The sequence below is a fragment of the Rhincodon typus genome, chromosome 21, assembly GCF_021869965.1.
Source record: "Rhincodon typus isolate 14 chromosome 21, sRhiTyp1.1, whole genome shotgun sequence".
Lineage (NCBI taxonomy): Eukaryota > Metazoa > Chordata > Chondrichthyes > Orectolobiformes > Rhincodontidae > Rhincodon > Rhincodon typus.
Genome location: NC_063352.1, coordinates 29904416 through 29930793, shown reverse-complemented (window position 1 = coordinate 29930793; position 26378 = coordinate 29904416). Strand labels below are relative to the sequence as shown.

Below are 26378 nucleotides of genomic sequence, written 5' to 3'. Positions count from 1 at the left end.
GTACCAACTATCAAGACAGGTGAACAGTGAGCTTGATGGCACCGGGCACCCCAGCCACTGCATTCAGGAACACAGCATCACAGCAAGATCTTGTGCTCCCAGCACTACTTTAATTACAGATCCATCCTCTCAAATTTTGTCCTTGCTTTCTTGTTGGGGAGCAATTGGATCATTGTAAGTACATGTTGGAAATTAGGCATTCACAGTGCTAAGAAATGAGGAGAGGCGAGCAAGTAAGTTAGTTCCTATCCTGACGCTCTCTGCCATCCTCTTCAAACTCTTAGCAAAGATATTTTTGACTTACTTCTTTAAACATGAAACCATTAAGCATTTTTATCAAAGATTGATGCTACTTCTGATGCATAGAATCTGGCAATGTGGAAACAAAATACTGCAAATTCGTCTTTTTGCCCTTGCTGCAATGCCTGCTTTCTGCAATACGACTGTTTTTGCAGTGCTACTCTTCTGGAATTGTGGCACACAATTATTGGGATGGTGCGAGGATAAAATCTATTTCATTTTCCTACCATATTTCTATAATTATTTGGAAACAAATTCTTCCCCTCCATTGCAGCCCTGAACTTGTTCATTATCATGATATCCTCAAACCCTGATTAAAATCTATAGTCACACACAGTTCTTTATTATTGTGATAAGTTCAATTTCTGTGTAATTCACAGTCATGTACAGCTCTTTATTAATGCAATATCCACAGTCACAAGCACATTTTCATTACTGCAATATCCCTAGTACCTGATTATAATGCACAGTCACACACAGCTCATTCTCAAACTTCAGAGGTTGAAACCAGAGCACACGTCGGAAACAGAAGGTGAAGTTTTGATCAACTTGTTCCATTTCTGTAATTACATCAAGGATGTAGTCTTTCTTTTTCAGTGGATGCACGATTTGTCCTGAAACAGAGCATGGGGTATTATCACATGGGACTGCAACAAACAATCTGACCTCATTCCCCTCACAGGTATGCACTTTCCCAGAACATTTTCACAGAAAAACACACACTGGTCTCTAAACAGAATACCTTTGTTGGTGATAACAAACATAGAATATTCATTTGCAGCCTCTGGGTTTTGAAACCCCATTTCATTGCAAAACTCTTCAATCACATCAACTGCAACCTGGAGCAGAGCAAAACAGCCAATCAATATTAATCATTCTAATCATCAGACAGTAACACCAAGTGTTTTGCTATTCTTGCTATTGCTTTCTACGATGTGGGGTGGGAGGTAGAATAGAGGGATATGATGGAAAGTGTTTTGAAAAAGAGAGGGCGTGTGAGAGAATGTGGTCTGAGAACTGGAAAAGCGAGACCATAAGACAAAACAGCAGAATCAGACCATTCAGGCCATCAATTGCTCAACCAGTCAAAGAGATCATACCTGATCTGATAATCCTCAACTCCACTTCCCTGCGCTTTCTTCGTAACACAATCCCTTACTGATTAAAACTTGTCTCTCAGACTTGAATATACTTAATGACCCACCCTCTATAGTCTATGGTAAAGAATTATATGGATTCATTACCCTCTTAGAGAAGAAATTCCTCCTTATCTCTGAATTCAAATAGTGATCCTTATTCTGAGATTATGTCCATTGATCCTAGACTCTCCCTCAAGGGGAAACAACCTTTCTGCATCTAACCTGTTAAGTCCTCCAAGAATCTTACATGTTTCTACAACGTTGCCTCATTCTTCTAAACTTGAACGAGTACAGGTCCTATCTACTCAACTTCTTTTCATAAGACAGTCCCTCCATATCCAGGATCAATCTACTGACCCTTCCATTGGACCCTTGTCTCCAATGCCAATACATCATTCCTTAGATTACGGGCCCAAAATTGTTCACAGTATTCCAGCTGTGGTATTGCTATTGCTTTGTATAATTGCAGCAAGACTTCCCTATTTTTATATTCCATTCTCTTTGAAATAAAGGCTAACATTGCATTTTGAACCCCTATTACCTGCTAAACTTGTATGCTAGCTTTTTGAGAATGATGTATAAAGACTCATCTGTGCTATAGCTTTCTGCAGATTTTCTCCATTTAAATAATATTCAGCTCCTCTATTTTTTCTGCCATAGTGCATAACTTCACATGTTCCAACACTATATTCTATCCTCCATGTTTTCAGACACTCTGTAGGCTCTTTGTATCAACCTCAGCACTTGCCTTCCCACCTATTTTTGTGTCAACCTCAAACTTGGTAATAGTATATTTACTTCCCTACTTCACCAGCAAATCCTATATCCATGCTGATACACTACCTTCAACAGCATGGAATCTTCTTATCTTATTAAGTAGCCTTATTAAGATGTAGTGCCTTCTGAAAATCCAAATATATTACATCCACTGCTTGCCTATGATCTATCCTGCTTGTTGCCTCCTGAAAGAATTTTATTCAATTTGTCAGGCATGATTTCCCCTTTGTGAAGCCATGCTGACTCTGCTTGATCATATTATGTATTTTTAAATGCACTGCTATTACATCCTTTCTCATGGATTCCAATATTTTCCCAATAACAGATGTTAAGCTAACTGGCATATAGGTACTTTTCTTTTTGTTTCATTTCCTTTTTAAATGAAGATATGACATTAGTAATTTTCCAATCCTTGGGGACTTTTCTAGAATCTAAGGATTCTTGCAAGATTACAACCAGTGCTTCCACTACCTCTAGCTACTTTTAATATTGTAGGATGCATTCCATCAAGTCTGGTCATTCTTAAGCCTCACTAGGTTCCCTACCACTTTTTCTCTAGTGATATGAAGCAAGACAGTGGCAAGAAATATAGCCATGAGGTAGGAAGATGGAGGGGTGGGGTTGGATGAGAATAGGGTTGGGCAAGAGGGAGTGAACTGGAATGAGATGGGGGTCGGGCAAGAAGGTAAGAGAACATTAGGTAAGTGGGACAGTCTGTGGACAGAGGGGGCAGTGACAGAGATGGTGTGGCAAATAAGATGGGTGAAAAAACATAGAGGGGACCGGAAGGATGCATAGTCAGCTGATTTTTAATTGTTTAACTAGATTTTACTCCCAACATTGTGAGAGATTTGATTATTTAAACCCTAATCTGGGGACCACATTTTGGGTGCATTGTCCTTTTGTGTCCACCAACCCTTCTGCCTAGTTGGAATTAATTAACTCTTTCATTTCTCGACTCACTGTGCAGGTTTTTATCTTCAGATGTCTCTCCATGTTACCAGGCAACAAGAACATTTGTCGTTTGGAGCTTCTCCCAGCCTGTAGAGAAAGAAGGGAAAATGTCATTGAAAGCACTAAAAAGGGTGTAAATATTTATTTAAATAACCTTAAAAGATGCAATAAATTTTGTCAGAACCACTGCTTATATCAAAGCACTCAGTCCTCTAATATTCCCTCTGGATATAGAGGTTTCTCTCATCCTGTCTAATGAGGGAGAGTTTTAAAGTGATGAATTTCATGATTTCCTCAGCCAGAATAAATACAATCATAAGATATAGCTGCATAGAAATAGAGTATTCAGCCCACCAAGTCCCTCTGTCATTTAATGAGATCATGGCAGATCTAATATACCTCAACTCCATTTTCCTATCTTTTCTCTGTAACCTTTGAATCCCATACATTAAACATCTATATTTCAGCTTCAAAAATACTTAATGATCCAGCCACTACAGTTCTCTGCGATAAAGAATCCCACAGATTTACTATCCTCTGGGAGAAGAATTTCCTTCTCATCTGTCTTAAGTGGGCAATGCTATATCTGAGATTATGGCTTCTGGTCCAAGTCTTTTCAAGAAGGGGAATCAACCTTTCTGCTTGTACTCTGTTAAATCTCCTAAGAGTCTAGTATTTTTCAATAAGGCCGCCTTTCATTCTTCTCAATTCTGACGAGCACGGGCACAACCTACCCAACCTCTCCTTACAAGGTAGTCCCTCCATACCTGGGATCAACCTATTAAACCTTCTCTGGACTGTGTCCAATGCCAGTATATCCTTCTTTCGATTACAAGTGCAAAATTGTCCACAGTATTCCAGCTGTGGTCTCACCATTCCTGCCAAAGTTTATAGCCTCATATTTTCACACATTATATTCCGTATGCCAAGATTTTGCTTAATCTGTCTAAATCCATCTGCAGACTCTTTATGTTATCCTCAGTACTTGGCTTCCCATCTATTTTTGTGCCATATTCAAACTTGGCTGTAGTATATATCCAGTTGTCTCATTCAAGTCATTAATATATATTGTAAATAATTGTAACCTCAGGACTGATCCCTTCATTAGTTACAGGTTGCCATCCAGAAAATGTCCCACTTATACCAACTCTGTCTTCTATTAGTTAGCCAATCCTCCATGCATGTTAATATACTACCTCCAACACCGTTTGTTGTAATTAAGCAGCCTAGCGTGTAGTACCTTATTAAACACCTTCTGAAAACCCAAATATAATACATCCACTGCTTCCCCTCCATCTGTCTTGATTGTTACCTCCTCAAAGAATTTTATTCAATTTGTCAGGCATGATTTCCCCTTTGTGAAGTAATGCTGATCCTGCTTGATCATATTATGTATTTTTAAATGCTCTGCTATTACGTCCTTAGACTCTTAACATTTTCCCAAAAACATACATTAAGCTACTGGCCTATATTACTTGTGTTTTTAATTCCTTTCCTTCGTCAATAAATGTATTACATTGGCAGTTTTCCAGTCCTCTGGGACTTTCCCAGAATTTACAGACTCCTGACAAGTTGCTCCCAGTGCATCCACCATCTTGTCACTAATTTTAGTATTCTAGGATGCATCCCATCAGGTCCAGGGGACTAATGGTCTTTAGCCCCATTCATTTCTCCAATAACTTCTCTCTAGTGATAGTAGAGCAGGGGAGGGGCAAGAAATGCAGGCATGAGGTCGGAAGGGGAGGGTGGGATTTGGAGCCCAGCTCTAACATTGTTCTTACGTTCCCTAGATATTACCTCTTAAATCCCCTAATCCACATCTTCATCGTCCCTCATACCATCTATACTTCTCTACATGCCTTTCTCATATCCCTCGTGGCCCCTCTATGCCCTCACATACCACTCAGCCTATCCACACACCCTTCCTGCTTGCCATTTTAGAAGGTATTATTAAAGATGTTGTAGCAGAGTATTTAGAAATGTTCAAGGTAATCAGGCAAAGTTGAAATGGCTTTGTGAAAGGGAAATCATTTTTACCCAATTCTTTGGAATTCTTTGAGGAACTAACATGAGCTGTGGATGAATAGGAACTGCTGGATTCACTGTACTTAGATTTCCACAAGGCATTTGTTAAGGCGCTATATGAAAGCTTATTGTGGAAAATACAAGCTCGTGGTATAGGAATAACATATTGGAATGGATACAAGAATGGCTAGCTAACAGACCAAGTAGAGAGTCAGTATAATGGTCTTTTCTGGTTGACAAGATATAACACGTAGTGTGTCAAAGGGATCAGTGTTAGGTCTCAACTGTTTGCAATTTATACACATGATTTGGACAAAGGGTCTGAAAGTCTGGTTGCTATATTTGCTGATGACAAAGTGAAACTGTCCATTTTGACAGAAAGATTGAAAAACAAGCATATTGTTTAAAAAGTGAAAGTTTTTACAGCTCAGGATACAGAGTGTCTTAGTGAATCACGAAAGGTTAATATGGTAATGCAGCAAGTAAGTGCAAGGGGAATTGAAGTCGTGACATTATTTTATGGTTATACAGAGCAGAGATCATATCTGGAATATTGTGTAAACTATTAGTCTTCTTATTTACGGAAGGATTTAAATGCATGGAACACAATTCAGAGAAGGTTTACCAAACTAATACCTGGAATGAGTGGGTTGTATTATGAGGAAAAGTTGGACAGACTAGGCTTGTATCTGCTGGAGTTCAGAACAGGTGGCTTGATTGGAACATATTAGGGGTCTTGACAGGGTAGCTGTGGAAAGGAAGTTTTATGGGAAAATCTAGCTGGGGCCCATTGCTTAAAAATAAATGGTCGTACAATTAATACTGAGATAAAGCAAATTTTTTTTCACAGAATCTTTGGAACTATTTTCCCTAAGAGGCACTGAAAGCAGAAACTTTGAATATTTTTAAAGCAGAGGTAGATAGATTCTTAATAAGTCACTGAGCGAAAAGTTGTTGGGGAGAGACAGGAATGTGAAGGAATCAGATCAGCCATGATCTTACTGAACTGGGGAGGAAGTGCAAGGGGGTAAGTTGCCTACCCTTGCTCCTAATTTTTATAATTGTATGTATGTTTCTAATTGCTCATTCAGTATCCATGACATATGGCATTCAGGAGCCATGTAATAGTGATGAAATTATTTGAAATGTATTTGGGAAAAATAAACCTCAAACAATCTAATGAATCTTATTCAAACACATTGCCATTGATACTGCGAAGAAGAAAACAAAAATTCTCGCTGAAAGAAATATGAATCCCATTAAGTAGACATTAATTTTTGAAAACAAACAAATATCTTCTCTGTAGCCAAAACGTAATCGATAAACCAAATGCTGAGTTTCAGCATGATCTGCTATTGAAACTTAGTTAAACATTCATAGTGGCCACAACTATCAAAACAAACCATTGCAGCTCTGGATTATGAAACTGCAAGACCACACGATGTCATTCAATTTCAAAACAGATTGCCTGTCAATCAATGTAGTGGATATTGAGTTTAAAGAAACGTTCCACAGTAGAGAAACAAAAGATCTCTGGAGATTTAAATGATAATCCAAGAAATAACAGGAAGATTTTGTTGCACACTTCTGTACCACTTTACATTGTTATGGACCAGGCCAGACCCCCTCAAAATATTTTAAGAAGATAGCCTAGGCCCTAACTTTTCCTTTATTTTTAAGGCAGATGAAAAGTGGGTATTCCAGGTGTGATGCAATTGGTTATACCACTCGGCTTTAAGCGAAACAAAATTTATTTAAACACAGTTGAAACACAAACAAAAGAAAGCGGAATTTAGATTAACTTAACTATTGGAAAACCTAACTGACCCAACATAGCAACTTAACTAATTAACTATTCCAATACAGTAACATCCCGTAAACACACCCCCTGGTAAAAAGGTAAATTCAAACACAGATTCTTACAGGCAGGAGGGAACAACATCCAGAGAGAAATTTCAGAGAAAGTCAGAGAAATCCTTTACTGAAGCTTGCAACACTGCTGGTACTCACTATAGCTAAAAAAGACTAGAAAAAACCTGGAATGGGAGAACTGTCTTCTCCCCTTCCATTGTTAAACTGTTACTCTCTAGACTCTTTGGTACCTCTGCTTTTACAACCTCTCTTTAAAAAGACAAAAGACAAAATAAACTTTTTAAAGTGACAGCATCATTATGGCACTTTTCCATAGGGGAAAGTACTCTAATGCATTTCAATACTTCAATTGCACTAGTCAATGTAATGGTCAACGTAACTTTCAAGAACAGTGTCCTATGATGAACCATGGCAATTAAAACATATACAATATGTGATAATACTTGAAGTTGTCAAAAAATTTAATATCTGCCCATCAGAATGTTCCTGATACACCATAGCAGGCTTTCCCCACTTGTGGGGGGAGGGGAGGTTCTTTTTTAGGCCATCCAATACCTGCATCAGCACAAAATAATAGTTGGGCACAGGGGGTGTTGGAGTAAGGGGAGAAAACTCAAATTTCCTATGGGGTAACAATCTGATCTGAAATCAAAAGACTGCATGTACTTAACTTGCAAAAAGGGCACACAAAAATAGTACTGAGTCCTGATGGCACTGCAAGTTTGAAATTACTACAAATAAACAACCAGCTTTTATCATTGCCAAATGCATTTCCACCTCCATCACTAGAAATCCGGCCCTGCTGTCTCTATTTATAATTCTCCAAATAGTATTGATCGTGTTATGCCTTAATCTTTCTGGACTTTCACAGAATTATGTATTTGAACTCATTTGTCCCTTTAGTCATATATTTTTAAAATATTTCCCCATTTAGTGTTTATTCCCACCAGAATCATATAAAACTGTACAGCCCATTCTGCTATATCTTCCTGAAAGATTTTATAGTCCTCCTCAATTGTCAAATTTCCTACTGTGTGTTCTTTGTATTTCTTCAAATCATCTGCATACACTGAGACCAAATGAGGATTCCAACACTGATTTCTAGGATCATGAGTTACAATTCTTCCCCAAGCTGAACATCTATTTATCATAATTCTGTTTGATGTCCATCAATAGACTTTCTATCTAAATAGCCACATTTCTATTCATATCATAAATTTACAGTCTTCTAACAAGCCTCTCATCAATGCTCTCCAAACACAGTTCTGAATCGAAAGGGAGTAGAGATACTGTAGCTTTGCCTAAAAGTTGGGTTGCATGCACTGACACTTTGACCATTCTCAAAGTTTAGCCACATTTTCTATCACCTGTCTTATCAAAAATCTATACTAACAGGGCAGGATAATCACAATCAAAATTTGGACACATTTCCTCCTTTGAATGCCTCATCTGCTTCACCCCTTTCAGTTTATCTTTGAAATCCTCAGTTTTTAGAAAAGTTGAAGATGGGAAAATGATTGCCAAAAGTAAGAGATAAATGAACAAAATCCCCCAATGAACTAGACGGGTGACCTATTTCACTAACCACCATGGCTTTGAGCTCCATGCCATCCGGGAACTGGGTCCTGCCACCAAACTGGAAGGTTTTCTTCAGGTTGTGATCACAAGCTTTAGCAATTCCTGCACAAAGAGGTCAGAATCAAACTGTTAAACATTATTGGGCAAAGTGGGTAAGAAGTGTCTTAGACAGTACTGCACAGAGTGAGTCACAATCAATCTGTTGAACAGCGCTATTATGCACATTCTTTTGAAAACAGAAAATGGAGAAAATAGGTCATAAAGAAAGAAGATATTCACACCATAAGAAAATACAAGTAAATAAAAAGAAATACCTTGAAAACTGGCACCAGGAATCCTGCAAACAGACTCCAGCAACTTAAAGAGGTAAGGCTTGAACACTTCTGAACACTTGTAATAGGCGGTGAGGATATAGAGCAGTCTCCAGCCTCGCTGAACACTATCACTGCAACAGACATTGAAACAACTTCAACACTTTGCTGACATCATGAACCTACACATTGCTGGCAGCAATCAAATCCTTCTATTGCTATTGTCCCTTAATCAGATTTTTTTTGCAAACAGAGGAAGAAAGAACTTATACTTCTGTAGGATGATTTACAACCAATGATGCATTTCACTGTAATCATACCGTAATGTAGGAAGAATGACAGCTAATTTACACGTGAAAAGATCCCATAAACAGCAATGTGATAATGGTCACAATTTTGTAGTGATGTTGGTTAATGAATAAATATTGGTCAAAACCTGATAAGAACAATATTGCTCTTCTTTAAATAGCGGCTGTGGAATTTTTAAGCCTGCCTGATAGGGCAGCAAGGTCTCAGTTTAACAAATCTTTTGAAAGATGGCATGTTTCATAATGCAACACCCTGTCTGTATTGCATCGGAATGTGAGCCTGGATAATGGAGCTCGGATCTCTGGCCAGTGACTTGATCCCATGACTTTCTGACTAAAATTGGAATGCTACCATTCAGCCAGAGACGACACTTCAAATTTCTCTACATTAATATCGCCCGCTCCCAACCCCCTATTACCTTTTTGATATAAATAAACAGGCTGACCAGTGGAGCGAGTAGTTTCAGCTTACATCATAATTTGTCAAAAGTCTCCTCTCAACCATTGATGAAACACAGTTCTTTTTATTACAATGAGGTCCAACTCTCACCCCCATGCCCATCAACTCATCCTCTACATTTAGCCTCTCCCCTTGCACTGGGACTGTATCCATCACGTCAGGCACTAAGAAGTTTCTTAGGCAGGCCCAAGATGCTACTATATGCTAGAACTTGGATCCCAATGTGAAAGTTTATGGATCAAAAAGGGCAAATTGTTGGCATGTACTGAATGCTCGCCCTCTTTCTCTAACTATTCTTCTCTGTGTGGTTGGAAAAATGCAATCATACCATTAGTGTACTGCTTGGCTTGCCATAGTCATATGACCTCTGCCATTGCTGTTAATGCATTTGAGTGTGGTCTGTGGGAGCCATTAAACACACACACACACATCGCTTGTAATATGTGGCTAAGTACAAGTTGCACGGAGTGTTTTGGAGGGATTCTCAACGTGAGGCTCAGTGAGATGTTTGCTGTAACTTACAAAGCTTACCTCATTAAGTACCTACCTCACTCCTATAGCATCCCTCACATTTGATTCTAGCTCCATCTTACGATGATACATTCCCAGAATCCCTTGTCACTCACAGATATTCGCTAAACCCCTTATGCCCCAAGGACAATCAGATGCCTTACCTACCTTAGCTGAAAGTGTCTTTGAGTGTAATCTGTGACAGCCATTAAATACACATATCACTTACAACAGGAAGGGCTAGTTGAAGGCATATATTGAATACTTCCCATCTTTCTTTAACTATCCTTCTGTGTGACTACTGTAATAATCAATGGCAGTGAATGTATTACAGCTGAGTCCGAGATGTTAAATACCCTACATTTTGGCAGCTTGGGGTTATGACTGGCATGTGTATGTCTCCTTACGTTTTTGTGCTGGTGTTGTCAGTGATCTGTTTGATAATCTGGCAGTAGGTTTCATCTTTCATTACTTCATGTTCCCCGCACAGCTGGAAAAGACAGAACAATATCAAAAGAAAGCATCAAACTCCTCACCAGAAAGCAGGTGAAAATCTGGCAGAAAGAGATCTTGAGTTCAAAGTTTGGCCCCATACTGTTTGTGCAGAAGACCAAAGCAACACAGGGTTTAATCAGGAAGCCACAGTGACTGAAACAACATTGGTTGCAATTTGGAGGTAGTGATCTGCCAACGTATGCTGCTTTCTCGGTTGTAAAAGGACAGGAATCTTGTTAGAGCATCAGGGGGAGGAAATAGGACACACGCAAGGGCAACATGCTGCAAAAGTCAATAATTCTACAATGATACATCCTATTGAGAATTAAAATGGACAGTGAGTCAGCTCATTGACAAGTCACCTTTGGGAGTTACCCAGTTCTACCAAACAGAGCCTCATTTATCTATCAACAGTAGTTCAGTAAACTCTCCAAGTCCCACCCACTTTCTGCTTTTCTCTTTCTTCTTTTGAACATCACAAGTTTATGCTGAAATGGCTGGGCATGTCTCCCTCAAATCCCATTGCACTCACATTCTAAATGCAAGAGGCCTAAATTTCCTCTTCAAGGTAAAGTTTCCTAAAGGGACAAATTTTTAGTCTGGGAACCACACACCCTCAGTCATGCTGCTATAGTGAACACTCATACAGAGACATGTGTGAACATACAAATGCTATATTCAGATTCATATATATCAAAGTTTGAACAGGCATGATGGTTATCCTTTACCTTAAGAATACTATAGACAATGTCTTGTTCTGTCTGCCCTTTGAGTGGATGGTCCCCCATAAATTTCATAACAGCTACAGAAGGGAAGCACATATGAGTTATTGATAACAAGGAAGCCTGTTGTCAAATTGAGCAACAAAGATCATAAAGCACCCAGGTACAATTCCTAGTGGAGTCAGTAGCTTTCACATTTAATAGCCCAATAAGCAAACTTATTGGAAACAAATTAACATGTTCACCCTTGCTTCCTCCAGAAATCACTGCTGAAGAGAGGGTGTAACCCCACACAGTAAAATACACTGAGGGCTTGATTGCCATCTATCGCACTGATCACAATATATTCCCAAACCATTTTTGTATTGCAAGAAGTATTGACTCTATAAGGTTGAGGGTGAATGAAGAGAGGGAGTGGTGTGGGGGTTTTGGTACAGCTGGAATATAACATTTTACATGATTGAAGTGCCCAGTGGTTGTTGGAGCTGCAGCTTTTGGGTCATTCTGGAGATTGTTGCTCCAAAGGTAGGGATTTAGGACGAAACTGGACAGAGAAGCTTACAAGCAGAAGAAATCATGACCCCTACTGCTGTTAATCCAGGCCTGCTTATTGAAGGCTATTGGGAGTGGAGATGGGGGCAGGGGCTGGATTCTGGGGGCTGGTTTGAACCAAGACTTTACAGCAAGGAGTCGTGAGACAAGGAGTTAGGATAAGGCACCGGGGTGAAGAGGTAGGGTAGAGTGTGGGGTCAGTGACAAGGAGGTTTCAGACGAGGCCAAGGCACTGAGGAGAGGGGTTAGAGTTGGGTAAGGGGCTGAGTTGAGAGCCCTATCCATCCAATTCTCGGTGCACAGGCTGACATGTTATGATTGGTCACTCTGTGAGTTGAGGCCATGAGGGCTAATGACCAGGACACGTCCCATTATGAAAAATGTAATTTTTAGGAGCGGAGAATAATAGAAAAAAGACAGCAACATCTGGAAAGTGACACAGTGAGTGCAGTGAGGGTTATATATGATTTCTTGAATAGAAATCTGTGTTCATTCTCACCAATGAAGATCTCAGCTGCCACCTTGTTCAAATTCTCATCACAGAACTCAATCAGGGACTCTTGGATTGGAGTCTGTGGATGAAATGTGAGAATATTATAAATGAATAAGAATTCACAAGATGTGTGATTGTATTTGATTGTAAAGGTATTAATCTTAAGGTAAAGATTTCACAAGTATTTCATTTAGTGAGGTAGAAAGATTTGTGCATCATTTCCTGTCAATCAGGGTACACACAAGTAACACTATGTTGTGATTTCTGTCTGTAAGTGAGTGTGCACGTGTATGCTCGAGTATATGTGTGTTTTTGTGTAAGTTTGTGTGTGAGACAGTGTTAGTGAGAAAGTGTGTTTATGTGTGAGAGTGTATATGTCAGTTTGTGTGCATGTGTGAGCGTAACAGTGTGTATATGTGTTAGTGAATCTGTGTGAGAGTGTGTGTATGAGTGAGTATGCGAGCCTGAGTGTGTGTGAGAGAGTATGTGTATCTGAGTTACAGAGTGTGTGTATGTGTTTGTTAATGAGTGTGTGAGAGAGAAAGTAAGTATGTGCAAGTGAGAATGTCAGTGTGAGTGTAAGTATGTGTGTGTGTGAGAGAGAGAGAGTGTGTGTATGTGTGCCTACTAATGCATTAAGTGGCATGTATCATTAGATTTGGGGTTCTGAAACCAGTTGGCTGGGTTCAGGACTGTAACACAAGATGGTTGGAGGACAATTTTCTGAAAATGTGCTACCCACAATAATCTTTACCTGCTGGCCGCCCATAGTGAGGAGTCACAGCTACAAACTTTGATCTTATATGTGACCAATGTGAAGGGCTTTGTGATGGTTGTACACATTTGTAAAATCATCGCTCCAGAATCCAGAGGTGATGGCTTTCCCCATAGCTCACATCTTTGGAAATATAACCTGGACTGAATCCACTCATGGCTAGGCTAAATATTCAATAAAAGTTCAGGACAGGGCCTTCATTTAGGAAAGACCAAAAAAGCACATTGTGGCCGGGGGAGAACGGTAATTCCACTTTGCCAGAGCTAGGTCTGCTCAGAGACAGTGGTGGCAAGGGTACTGGGTCTGTGCAAGAGTAGATAAGATAATAGCGATAGTCTTACCAGACAATAGGGCTGCTCTCTCATGAGAGAGATAGAGATAGAGAGAGACAGAGAGAGACAACTGGTGGTGGTTTAACCTGAGGTCAACACGCCCCAGTCAAGGAGAGTGGTTGAGAAGGAGAAGCCTTTGTAGTAACCTCAGCCATTGCAAGAATTGGACCCATGCTGTTGGCATCTCTTGGCATCGCAAACCAGCCACCTAGCCAACTGAACTATAGCCCTCTCTAATCCTTGCAAAAGAACTCATGTGGAATTTTACCTATTGGAAATCAACGTCTTCAAACAATTTTGGTTTGAAGCACCTAGTTTCTGCATCTTGCAGCCAGCACACTCTAGACTGCGATGACCTATCAATTTATAATGGGGTGGCTAATTCCCATTGGTGGCAAGTTCCCTTCAATATCTGCATCTCCTGGAAGGCCATTTAATCAAGAATTATCATGTAGGATGTGGAGCAATGATTAGACCATTGGGCATTGCTTACCTTTGTATACTTCACCATCTCAGCTGGGTCCTTGGGATCTCTGCCTTTTTTAGACTTTTCTTTGGTGATCTCACTACAGAGAGAAAAAAATATATACAGATATTTTAGAGCTTGTTTTATGTTACAGGTATATTTCTTTTTGTTTATAATTGTCAAATTGTTAATATTTCTGAGATTAACATTTCTAAAATATGGAGATTTATTATTTTACATTTTTCTTTTCTTCTTTGCTTCCACATCTCAGTACCTCTGACATCCTGTCCTTAAAAGTACTACATCTTTTAACATCTTATGAAGAATTCTTTTTGTAAGCATTCCTGGTGTGGAAAGCCAGCATTTGGTGAAAATGGCAAGATAATATCATTCAAGAGTAGAAAGCTCCAGAGTTGTGAAGCGGCAAGATTCAATTCTGCCCTGCAACAGGGATGAAGCTTATTACATGGCTTTTGATAGGTCGATCAGGACATTTAGGGGTTACTGAAAAGCAGTTCTGGGATCACAGACAGTTGGAGAAAGTGAAAGAAACAGGGGCAGATTTTGTTTTAGGAGGGCACGCAGTATAAGGAATAAGGTAAATGAGCTTGTGACACAGATTGCAACTGGCAGGTATGACGTGGTAGGCATCATGGAGACATGGCTGCAAGGGGATCAGGATTGGGAACTAAATATCCAAGGATATACATCCTATCGAGAAGATAGGCAGGTGGGCTGAGTGGGTGGGGTTGCCTTATTAGTGAGAAATGAAATTAAATCAATAGGAAGAAACGAAGTAGGGTCAGATGGTGCAGAATCTGTGTGGGTAGAATTGATGAACCGCAAAGGTAAAAAAAATATAGTTGGGGTTGTGTACAGGCCTCCAAACAGTAGTCAGAATCTGGGGCGCAAGATACACCAGGAGATAGAAAAGGTGTGTAAGAAAGGCAAGGTTACAGTGATCATGGGGGATTTCAATATGCAGGGGACTGGGAAAATCATGTTGGTAGTGGATTGCAAGAAAAGGAATTTGTGGAATGTCTATGAGATGGCTTTTTGGAGCAGCTCATAGTGGAGCCCACAAGGGAACAGGCAATACTGGATTTAGTGTTGTGCAATGAGGCAGACTTGATAAGGGAGCTGAAGGTAAAGGAAACCTTAGGAGGCAGTGATCATAAGATGATAGAATTTACTCTGCAATTTGAGAGGGAGAAGATAGAATGAGAGGTAACGGTATTACAGCGGAATAAAGGTGACTACAGAGGTATGAAGGAGGAGCTGGGCAGAATTGACTGGAAGAGGAGCCTAGCGGGAAAGACAGTGGAACAGCAATGGCAGGAGTTTCTGGGACTAATTCAGCAGACGCAGCAAAAATTCCTCCCTAGGAGAAAGAAGCATGCTACAGGGACAATGAGGTAACCGTGGCTGACTAAGGAAGTCAGGAACAGCATAAAAGCAAAAGAGAAAGCATATAATGTGGCAAAGGGGTAGTGGGAAACCAGAGGACTGGGAAGCTTACAAAGACCAACAGAGGGCAACAAAAAAAGAATAAGGAGGGAGAAGATTAAATATGAGGCTAAGCTAGCCAGTAATATAAATGAAGACTGTAAGAGTTTCTTTAGGCATATAAAGGGCAAAAGAGAGGCAAAAGTGGACATTGGACCACTGGAAAATGACGCTGGAGAGAATGTAGTAGGGAACAAGGAAATGGCTGAGGAACTGAATAATTACATCGTGTCAGTCTTCACGATGGAAGACGCAAGTAATATCCCAAAAATTCAAGAGAGTCAGGGGGCAGAGCTAAGTATGGTAGCCATCACCAAGGAAAACGTGCTAGTAAAACTGATTGGCCTGAAGGTGGATAAATCACCTGGACCAGATGGACTACACCCCAGAGTTCTAAAGGAGATAGCTGAAGAGACAGTGGAAGCGTTAGTGTTGATCTTTCAGGAATCGCTCGAGTCAGGGAGGGTCCCAGAGGACTGGAAAATCGCTAACATGACACCCCTGTTTAAAAAGGGAGTAAGGCAAAAGACGGAAAATTACGGGCTGATTAGCCTAACCTCAGTCATGGGCAAGATTTCGGAGCCCATTGTAAAGGATGAGATTTCTGAATATTTGGAAGTGTATAGTAAAATAGGGCAAAGTCAGCATGGCTTCATCAATGGGAGGTCATGCCTGACAAATCTGCTAGAATTCTTTGAGGAAGTAATAAGCAGGGTAGGCCAAGGAGAGCCAATGGATGTTATCTACCTGGACTTCAAGAAGGCCTTTGATATGGTGCCACATAGGAGGCTGCTGAGTCAGGTAAGGGCCCATGGTGTTAGAGGCAAGGTGCTAGCATGGATAGAAGATTGGCTGTCTGGCAGAAAGCAGAGAGTAGGGATAAAGGGGTCTTTCTCAGGAAGGCAGCCGGTGACAAGTGGTGTTCTGCAAGGGTCGGTGCTTTATACATTAATGATCTAGATGAAGGAACTGTGGGCATTCTGGCTAAGTTTGCAGACGATACAAAGATAGGTGGAGGGACAGGTAGTATTGAGAAGGTGGCGAGGCTGCAGAAGCACTTGGACAGGTTAGGAGAGTGGGGAAAGAAGTGGCTGATGGAGTACAATGTGGGAAAGTGTGAGATCATGCACTTTGGTAAAAAGAACTAAAGCATGGATTATTTTCTAAATGGGGAGAAAATTCAGAAGTCTGAAGTCCAAAGAGACTTGGGAGTTCTAGTCCAGAATTCTCTCGAGGTAAGCTTGCAGGTTGAGTCAGTAGTCAGGAAGGCAAATGCAATGTTGGCATTTATTTTGAGAGGTCTTGAATATAAAAGCAGGGATGTACTACTGAGGCTGTATAAGGCGCTGGTCAGGCCACATTTGGAGTATTGCGTGCAGGTTTGGGCCCCACATCTCAGGAAGAATGTACTGGCCCTGGAGCGGGTTCAGAGGAGGCTCACGACAATGGTCCCAGGAATGGAAAGCTTAACATATGAGAACGTTTGAGGACTCTGGGACTATACTCATTGGAGTTTATAAGGATGAGGGGGGTTCTAATTGAAACTTTCAGATACTGAATGGCCTGGACAAAGTGGATATTGGGAAGATGCTTCCATTGGTAGGAGAGTCTAGGATTTGAGGGCACAGCCTTAGAGTAAAGGGAAGACCTTTTAAAATGGAGATAAGGAGAAACTTCTTCAGCCGGAGAGTGGTGAATCTATGGAATTCACTGCCACAGAAGGCTGTGGAGACCAGGTCATTGAGTACATTTAAGACTGAGAGAGATACGTTCTTGATTATCAAGGGGATCAAGGGTTTCGGGGAGAAAGCAGGGGAATGGGGTTGAGGAACTTATCAGCCACGAGTGAATGGCGGAGAAGACTTGATGGACCGAATGGCCTAATTTCTGCTCCTATGTCTTATGGTCTTATGGCTGATTTTTAGATGTCCTGCAGAGGAGACAGCAACTGGCTGACTCAGTGCTGTTGAAATGAACTCAGAGAGAAGCTCTATTAATTAGTAAGCAGCTAAGAGTTGGATAAAAAACAAAAAACAAAAGAACTGCAGATGCTGTAAATCAGGAACAAAGACAAAGTTGCTGGAAAAGCTCAGCAGGTCTGGCAGCATCTGTGAAGGGAAAAACAGAGTTAACGTTTCGGGTCCAGTGACCCTTCCTCAGAACTCTGTTTTTTCCTTCACAGATGCTGCCGGACCTGCTGAGTTTTTCCAGCACCTAAGAGTTGGAGTTAGGACTCAGAAGAAGTCCTGGGGAATTGTAAAAGTTAGAAGGCTACTGGTTCTGTGTCAAGCAAGCTGTGAAGCACTGGAGTTGAGAGAATGTGGGAGATGAAAAACCCATAAGCTATATTTACTTCATGCAGCTGAGCAAGATTGTAGGTTAGGAAAGTCTCAGGGGTACTTTTTAGTTTGGTGAAGCCAGTAGTTGGTGAAGAGCTGGAGTTATGGTCGTGAATATGTACTGAATACAATTTTTGAGTCCCAGGGGAATGTCCCAGAACAGACACAGTTGTTGAGGCAGTCCATGATGGAACAGCTCTTCAGCAGGAATTTCAAGGCCACATCAGTAAAAGTGAAGAATTGTAATCCCTTATGAAGTTAATGATATTTGATGACCCATTGTGTCATTAACATCTGGGGGGAAATGCTGAGAAATACATGGGATCTGTCTTGATCACATTTGCTATTCGATATGCACTATCAGGTGTATTACACGTGTTTACCACACATTCATTCGGGGTGTTAGAAATAATATATACATTTGTTTTAGATTGTATTCTTTAAAAGGATTGTATCCTTTTCTATGTTCAGTGCTGACATTGAATTTCATGTGGAACAGCTGCTAATTGTTTTCAATGATCTGTCAATCAATTGCTAGGCATATATATGTACTTTGAATATAAAAGGTGCTTTGTAGACAATGAAGAATGTTTAAAGCATACTTGTGATTTAGCTTTGGCAAGAATTCATTCACCCAAAATCTGAAGATTACTTAATCAAGCATGAGCAAATTAAATTGATTTTTATCCAACTTGGTTTATGTAAGAGTACAGAGATGTAGGCAAAAGACAGATGGTACAAGGTAAACACAAGGTAAACAGTACAAATTATATTCCAAATGAAGAATGGAAGAGGTGTAGAGAAAGTGAAAGACGCAAGACAAAAGGGAATAGATTAATATTGAGTGGTTGAGGCCTGTCATCACATGACTGACCACATCACTCTCAAACAGTTTTATGTTTGATAATTCAGATGTCAAGCTCATACCTAGAAAGGTCACACTTGGGCTTGTTCACTTGTGCAGTCTGGATGAACTGTGGATTCACACTGATCAATGCCTGTTTCTCACTCACCTTTTTAACTTGTGGGGCTGACGGAAGTATTTCTTGGCAAATTCGATCATGGTGTACTGGTTATCCTGAAGGACATATTCAGGTATACTCTCCATAAGCTCATTGACTGGTGGGGAGGCCTGCAGAAAAGTAAAATAATGAACTGGACAGAGAAACATGTTGAGGCAGCAGGTCGCAGATACCACAGACAGAGTCCTAGTCTTGAGCTCCATTTCACACTGAGCCAGCCTGGATGTCAGTAGGAACTCTGTAATGAGTGTCCCCCTTCAACAATGGGTTAGATTAATCATTTCACACACACACACGCGGACACTGCCATGTCCTTACCCCTACCCTCACACACTAGGCCTTGTTATCACATGGTCTCCTATTAGACAGAAATGCGTGTTAGCCACTAACAGTGCCCATTAGGAGCTATTCACCGTCCGAGCTTGATTGTTCTCCACTCCTTTGTCTTTCCAACTGTTCTTCTCTCTCTTTGGGTTCTATCTTCATCTGTCATTTACTCCTTACCCCGCTCTCCCCACGCTATCTTCTGCTTTAGAATCAACAATTTCCTAGCTGCCACCTGTTCTGAGGAAGGGTCAATGGACCCAAAACGTTAACGCTGATTTCTCTCCACAGATGCTGCCAGACCTGCTGAGCTCTTCCAGTAAGTTTTGATTTTTGTTTCTGATTTCCAACATCCATAATTGTTTCAGTTTTTACTTAGGTTACTCATTTGTTCTTCTGATGATCCCTCTAGTAACCCATATTTGAAATCTGCAGCCTAGCAGTCAGATGAGCGCAGAGGTGGAGGTGAACCTGATTTGGTTCATCAGTGAACTACAACAGGTCAGCCAGTACAATAAAAAGAACAACTTGTACTTATGTCACTTTTAATATAGTAAAACTTCACAGAGCACTTTACAGGCGTTGTCAAACAAAATTTCATACGGAGCTACATATATCATTAGGGCAGATGATCAAAAGTTTGGTCAGAGGTTGGTTTTAAGAAATGTCCTAAGGAGGAGACAGACATAGACAGGCAAAGAGATTTAGGGAAGAGGTTCCAGAACTTCGGGCTGAGGCCTTTGAAGGCACAGCCACCAATGATGGAGAAATTAAAATCAGGGATGCTTAAGAGACAGGAATGGAAGAACACCAACATCAATACCAATACACCAAGAGGCGTGTAGGACTGAACAGCCTACAAGACAGGGAAAAGTGAGGCCCTGGAAGAATTTCAAAATCAGGATAAGAATTTTAAAATCAAGACCTTGCTTGTCTGGGAGTCAGTATACATCAGGAGGCATTGTGATTGCATGGGATTTGGTACCAATTAGGAGACGGGCAGTAGAGTTTTAGATGACACCAAGTTTATAGAGTTGTCAAATACAGGATGTAAGCCACAAGTGTTTTGGAGCAGTCAAGTCTTGAGGTACCAGAAGAATGGATTAGGGTTACAGCTGCAGATGAGTTGAAGCAGGAGAGAGTTGGTAGATGCTACAGGGATGGACAAATATCTATGAAACTGGACTCTGGTAAGACGTCATGTTCTCCAGTAAAGAGGTAAGGAAAGGGTGATGATGAGAAAAATTCAACTTTTTTTTCAAACTCCTTTCATCATCTCTCCCCAGTTCTAAGTGTTTTAACTTCCGTCTTATTCCATCTTAAATAGATTCCATACATCTTTCACTCAAAGGTGAGATCCCCCTCTCCATACAATCAATAAAACTGTGCGAGTTCCCATCCATCCCACTGGGATCTCCTCCCTCTCTCCATTATACCATTCAGACAATGGAAGCTTCCCCCACTCTATTATTTCTGTCAGTTGCTGAGAGTTCCCAAAATATAATTTCAACACTAGGAGCTCTACTTCTTCCCATTATGGCATTTTGGCACGTGGGGAAAGATCAGGGTGAGAAAGCTGATCTTTCTGACACAGGACTCTGTTCTGAAAGGAGAGATTCAAACCTCAGACTCCCTGCAGATGTCTGTGTTCACCTCCCTAGATTCCCTAGCCACCTGCCTGCACGTACTGGTGCGATAGACTGTGGGTTAAATTTAATTTCAGTTCATATACAGCCCCTTATCTGTTTTTTAAGTCTACTGAGAAACATTACTTATTTTCTTTACAAGCTGAGATTTACACAAGATAAAACTAGTACACTTTTTATAATTTGCCGCTAGATTTCTCCCCTTTTCTGTTTTTGTTGCTTGAACATTGGTCCTTCCTCACTTGGATATAATGTGATCACAATTACACATTTATTACAGCACAAGTGGAAGCCATTCAGCCCATCAAGTCTGTACCAGCTCTATGGATGCACAATTCACTTAGTTCCATTCTTTCACCATCTCCCTGTAACCACTGTATTTCTTTATTGTGAGCGAACAGTTGAATTGTATTTTGAATACAATTGCTTCTATTGAACCTGCTTCCACCACACTTTCAGGCATTCCTAATCTTAACCACTCAATCCATGAAAAAGCTTTTCCTCATGTCACTTTTGATCCTTTTACTAATTTAAATCTGTACTTTAAATCTGTGCCCTTTCATTCTCAATCTTTTCATGGCTGGGAACAGTTTCTCCCTATGAAATCTGTCCTCATGTTTTTGAATACATGAATTAAATCTCCTCACAATTGTCTATTCTCCAAGGAAAACAATCCTAACTTTTCCAATTTACCTTCGTCCCTGGAACCATTCTTGCAAATCTTTTCTGCACGTTCTCCAATGCCTCCACATCTTTCCTAAAGTGCAACACCCAGAACTGGATGTAATACTCCAGGTAAATCCAAAGTAGTATTCTATACAGGTTCAACATAACCTTCTTTCTCTTATACTCTATGCTCCCATTAATAAAGCCAAGGATACTGTATTAACCATTCTGTCAACCTATCCTTCCATCACCAATGACTTGCGAAATGCAGCAGTTCTGCTTGTACTAACTTTGCACCCATCCATTCCCACTGGTACAGACTCTGTCCCCAACCATTCCCACTGACGACTTTGTACCATTTATTCTTCAGATACTGACTTGGTGTTCATCCATTCGTGCAGTTACTAAACATTCAATCCAACTGCTACTGACTCTGTACTAATAATTGCCACTAAAGTGATACTGACCTTTTGCCCACCAGTTCCTGCTCCACTGATACTGACTCCACCCTACTTAAACATTTTAAGATGATTAGTGAGCATTGATTATGCAACTGAGCCAAAGCCACCCTGTCATCCCACCCTGTCATCCATTATCAATTATCTGCACCTTCTTGCAGGAAATACTGAATAGTGACCAGGGATAGGAACTCTAGTTGATTTTACACATGCCAGCCCATGGGAATCAGGTAAGCTGATACTGTGACCAGATAATTAGCACAGCATACAAATCAATATCAGGATCTCTGGTCACGTTTGTGGCTTCACTGATTGTTGCTTTAACCACTGGCATACTTGGAAGAGTTGATTAACCTGATGTTGATAAGCTGTTGCAAAATTTTCTGTAATTCTTAAGAATGGGTGAAGCTCTAAGTCAAAAGTCTAGCAAATAAGTAAGACAGAAGCATAAGGGATAGTTTGCAACCATCTGATTGCTTGTCAATTACTCACCAGAACAGATGTAAAACTGTCACTACATTATGATACTACAATGCATGTAATGTTAATGCAAAGCTAAACAAATTATCATTTGGTCTGTCTCAGGCTACAAAGATAGCCCCTGTCCTTTAATATGGGCATAGATAAGAGTGACAGTGCAGTGTAATGGAATAGTGTGAATGTCTGGAAGATCAAATCTGCACCTCTGACTTTCTGTCCAGTTCTTCAGCTGCTGCTGTCGATCCCACTGCAGCTGCCACAGTGGCTGAGGCTGAAGCTGCTACTTTGCCCTTTTTGTCCATTGGTTCTTCTTTCTTGTCTGTGCTTAGGTGAATAAAGTCTGGGGCAGCCACAGGCTGCACGTATTCCACAGGGAAAAGCCCAGACCTGCCATGGAATGCTCCAAACTTCCAGCCTGTCCAAACAAGCAAATGTTTGTTATTTCATAGCAGCTTGGTACCTGTGGATAAAAATCTTCATATGTTTCAGTTACGTTAATTCAAAGAGAGGAATATGAGTGCTGTGAACTTTCATCGATCTAGGCAGCTTTATCTGTTTATACATGGGCTTGAACAGCAGGGGGACTACCCAGTTCTACTATCATCCAATATCTGCAACACAAACGCAGAGTCGCAATCTACTCAACTGCTTCTGTAGAATGCAGTTCTCAGAATAGCTGCCAGAAGGCACGTGACCAACAGATGTCCATCTCTCCTCCCAAGTCACAATACCCAACATTTACTCTGTATTGACCCCATGCTATGCCTGCCCTGAGAGTATGTGATGGGACACTACATGTAACCATGTTGCAACTGCCTGGAAATGCTTTGAGGGACCTTTAATCGTTATCCAACCCATGTTGTACCTGTCATGACAGTGTCTGGCAAGACAATATGCTTTATTGTGTATCTAGCCAGCACCATACCTGCCCTGTGAGTGTTAGAAGAATCAGTATGGAGGGCTTTACTCTATATCTGCTGTGTAATCGCTGGTTATGTTCTATAATATATACTTGATTTCTCTCAGAGCAATGCAGAAATGATGCTAGATTTTAGTCTAAGTTTATTAAAATATCTCAGGAATCACATGATGTCTCCTCATGTTCAGAGCTTTGGCTTCTCCAGTCATTCTCTGGAAACTTCTGTTTATTTTAGATCTCATAGCTATACCAAGACTTAATTAATCAAGCACTGTAACACAGATCAGCCAACAGACTAACATAATCAAAAGCAGTTAAATTAAACAATTGAATATGTCGAACCTTTTACAGTGTTATACTTGATCTGGGAGTGTTTAATGGAACGATGAAGAGGGAACTTTGCTCTATCTAGCCAATGCTGTGCCTGCCACATGAATGTTTGATGCTGATACTGGGATCTACTGTAAATCCCTGACATTGACAAGGATGAAAAGAAACACACCAAAACAAATAAAAATTTTAAACTGTGCAAGATGAAAACAAACAAAAATTTTAAATTGGACAAGATAAAATCTTCAGTGAACAACTTTGAATTAACAACCACTAGTCTTACAGCAACAGTGGAAACCACTTGTTTGCTGCCTACAGCATCCTAAATATTGATGTTAAGCAAAACTTTCATATCCACTGTACTTGGCGGACAACATCAGAAATCACATGACACTAGGTTATAGTCCAACAGGTTTATTTGAAAACACAAGCTTTCTGAGCTTCACTCCTTCTTTAGGAGGAGCGAGGCTCCAAAAGCTTGTGTTTTCAATTAAACTTGCCCACCCTAGTCCAACACAGGCACTTCCACATCATGGCTGTTTGGTGGAGGCACTGAAACATCTGCAGCTACTTGTTCTGTTGTAATACAGTGACATAATAAAAAGCACAACACATTGGAAACTGGCAGGAGTTCATGACAATCTCAAACTATGGAGAAAGCTTCTTTTTTGCCTGGAACATGACTTGTAACGAAAACTAGCTGTTGTTTTCCCTTTCCAATGCTGAGGCAGCTGCTTCTGGTTTTTCTCAAGTTTTATTTCGATAGTCCATATATAGACAACTTTGGATCCAAAATGGGTGAGGCCTCAGTAAACATAAAACACATCAAACGTGCACACACCAGGTCTAAAACACCACAGATAGAATATATCAGCAGAATATGTTCACTCAATTCAGTCCACAAGCAAACAGCTTGTTTGAAAGCAATGGAGCACTAACACTGCAAGATGGAACATTAATACAGTGAGAAGGAGCATTAAGGTGAAATGGAGATTGACTGTAATCAGAAAGGTATGTAACACTGTAACTCATACTGTTAGTATTTTAGTGAACACGGTTGACAGTTTTTCCAGATTTCTCCCTTCTCTCCTGGGATTAGCGATGCTTAAAATCCTTCAGCGTCTTTCCAACTAGTGAATTGGTCTCAATGGTAGGGTTGAGCCCAATCCAGAATCCACACATTGCGCACATGTTATAGCAGGAGAGGATAGAATCCTGGCTGATTAGTAAAGGATCTGAGAATGTGCACACTGGAGTGGATCATTCACACCAGACTTGGAACTACCCCCACTCCAGTGTGACCATTCACACCAGATCTGGGGCTGCCCACTATAGATCTAGCACTGACTAGTTATTTAGCAATCAAATGGGCTAATTTCAAAATCTTTTTGTGTCAGAAATCAGCAGTTACAGGGAGGGAGAGGGTGGAAGAAGGAGGAAGGATGAGTCACACGCAAACAAAAAGGAAGCAACTTGACTCTGCTTCCAACCCACCAAAATCAGGAGTGTATTTCTTTAGGTCCTCGAGGTATATGACCTTCTTCCTGACTATACAGCCATAGCAATGGTCTGAGGGCAGACACAAAACATGAGAGGCACAAAAATCAAGCAGTGCAGAAACACGACACAATACAAACCAGTGGTCCGACACCAGAGTGTGAATTCACACTCACTGACACCCAGGAGTGAATTCACACTCACTAACACCAGGGTGTGAATCCACACTCACTGACACCAAAGTGTGAATCCACACTCACCCCATGCCACCCAATGTTGGGGCACATGCTACTCATCTGATGGTGTTGCATGAACAACTGTATGGATTGTAGAACTACAAAATACCCAGTCAGAAATTTGAAAGTCAGAAATTCGAAAGACACGTGATCCAATCTGATTGCACTTTTCTGTCCTCCTCTCTGAATCTGCTAATGTTTGCTTGGATTAACTCCAGCCAGAACTGAATCAAATGGCCATTCCTGCTCGAATGTGAGTCTGACAGGGAGTACCAGTGCACCATCAATAGTGGGCATCACTGCTGAGCCAGTCAGATATACTTGGAGTTTTGTGTGGGATTTTCAGTTCCACACAGATGACCTATTTAACATCCATTTACTTACAACCTATATCCCCTCACAACACCTAGAGAGTTCTTGCAAAGGCTAGGCACAGGGAGGCCCATTTAAGTCACTGCCTGAGTGTGGTTTCACAAAAAGAATGAAAGGTTCTATGCAGTTAAATTAAACAGCCACACACTACAAATGGATATATTGCTTACAATCACTCCAAAGCTCAAATTTAGAGACAAAAGCTGGAATTAGCTTTTATCTTCTGTACCTGAGCCCAACGAATGAATAATTATACATCCACAGACACTGACCTTCCTTAAGACCATCCATGGGTTGTAAACGAATGATGTCACCCTTGTGGAATCGTAGGTAGGAGATGTTATTTGTGATGTGACTCTTCACTGCTATTACATAGTTAGAATCCTGGTGACAGGTCATATATAAAGGCAACATTAATTCTCTGTCTTACTAGCCACAGCCACTGATAAGAGATAGCACTGACCATGTAAAAAAAATTTCCAAGACACTGAAAGCCATCAGTAGGTGGGGGAGC

General features: G+C 40.6%; 1 protein-coding gene across 1 annotated transcript in view; it reads right to left on the bottom strand.

The window, feature by feature from the left end:
• The window catches only part of myo15aa (myosin XVAa), a 174653-nt gene that overhangs the window by 5921 nt on the left and 142354 nt on the right, over nucleotides 1-26378 (bottom strand). Inside the window, exons 33-45 of the mRNA XM_048609721.1 lie at nucleotides 26131-26248; nucleotides 25254-25328; nucleotides 22714-22925; nucleotides 18928-19046; nucleotides 14097-14169; nucleotides 12503-12575; nucleotides 11458-11531; nucleotides 10642-10724; nucleotides 8960-9090; nucleotides 8653-8747; nucleotides 3180-3257; nucleotides 1043-1139; nucleotides 754-914 (exon numbers count right to left, since the gene is read on the bottom strand). Coding sequence (XP_048465678.1) covers nucleotides 754-914; nucleotides 1043-1139; nucleotides 3180-3257; nucleotides 8653-8747; nucleotides 8960-9090; nucleotides 10642-10724; nucleotides 11458-11531; nucleotides 12503-12575; nucleotides 14097-14169; nucleotides 18928-19046; nucleotides 22714-22925; nucleotides 25254-25328; nucleotides 26131-26248 — 1389 coding nt within the window. The remainder of the gene's footprint in view (nucleotides 1-753; nucleotides 915-1042; nucleotides 1140-3179; nucleotides 3258-8652; nucleotides 8748-8959; nucleotides 9091-10641; nucleotides 10725-11457; nucleotides 11532-12502; nucleotides 12576-14096; nucleotides 14170-18927; nucleotides 19047-22713; nucleotides 22926-25253; nucleotides 25329-26130; nucleotides 26249-26378) is intronic.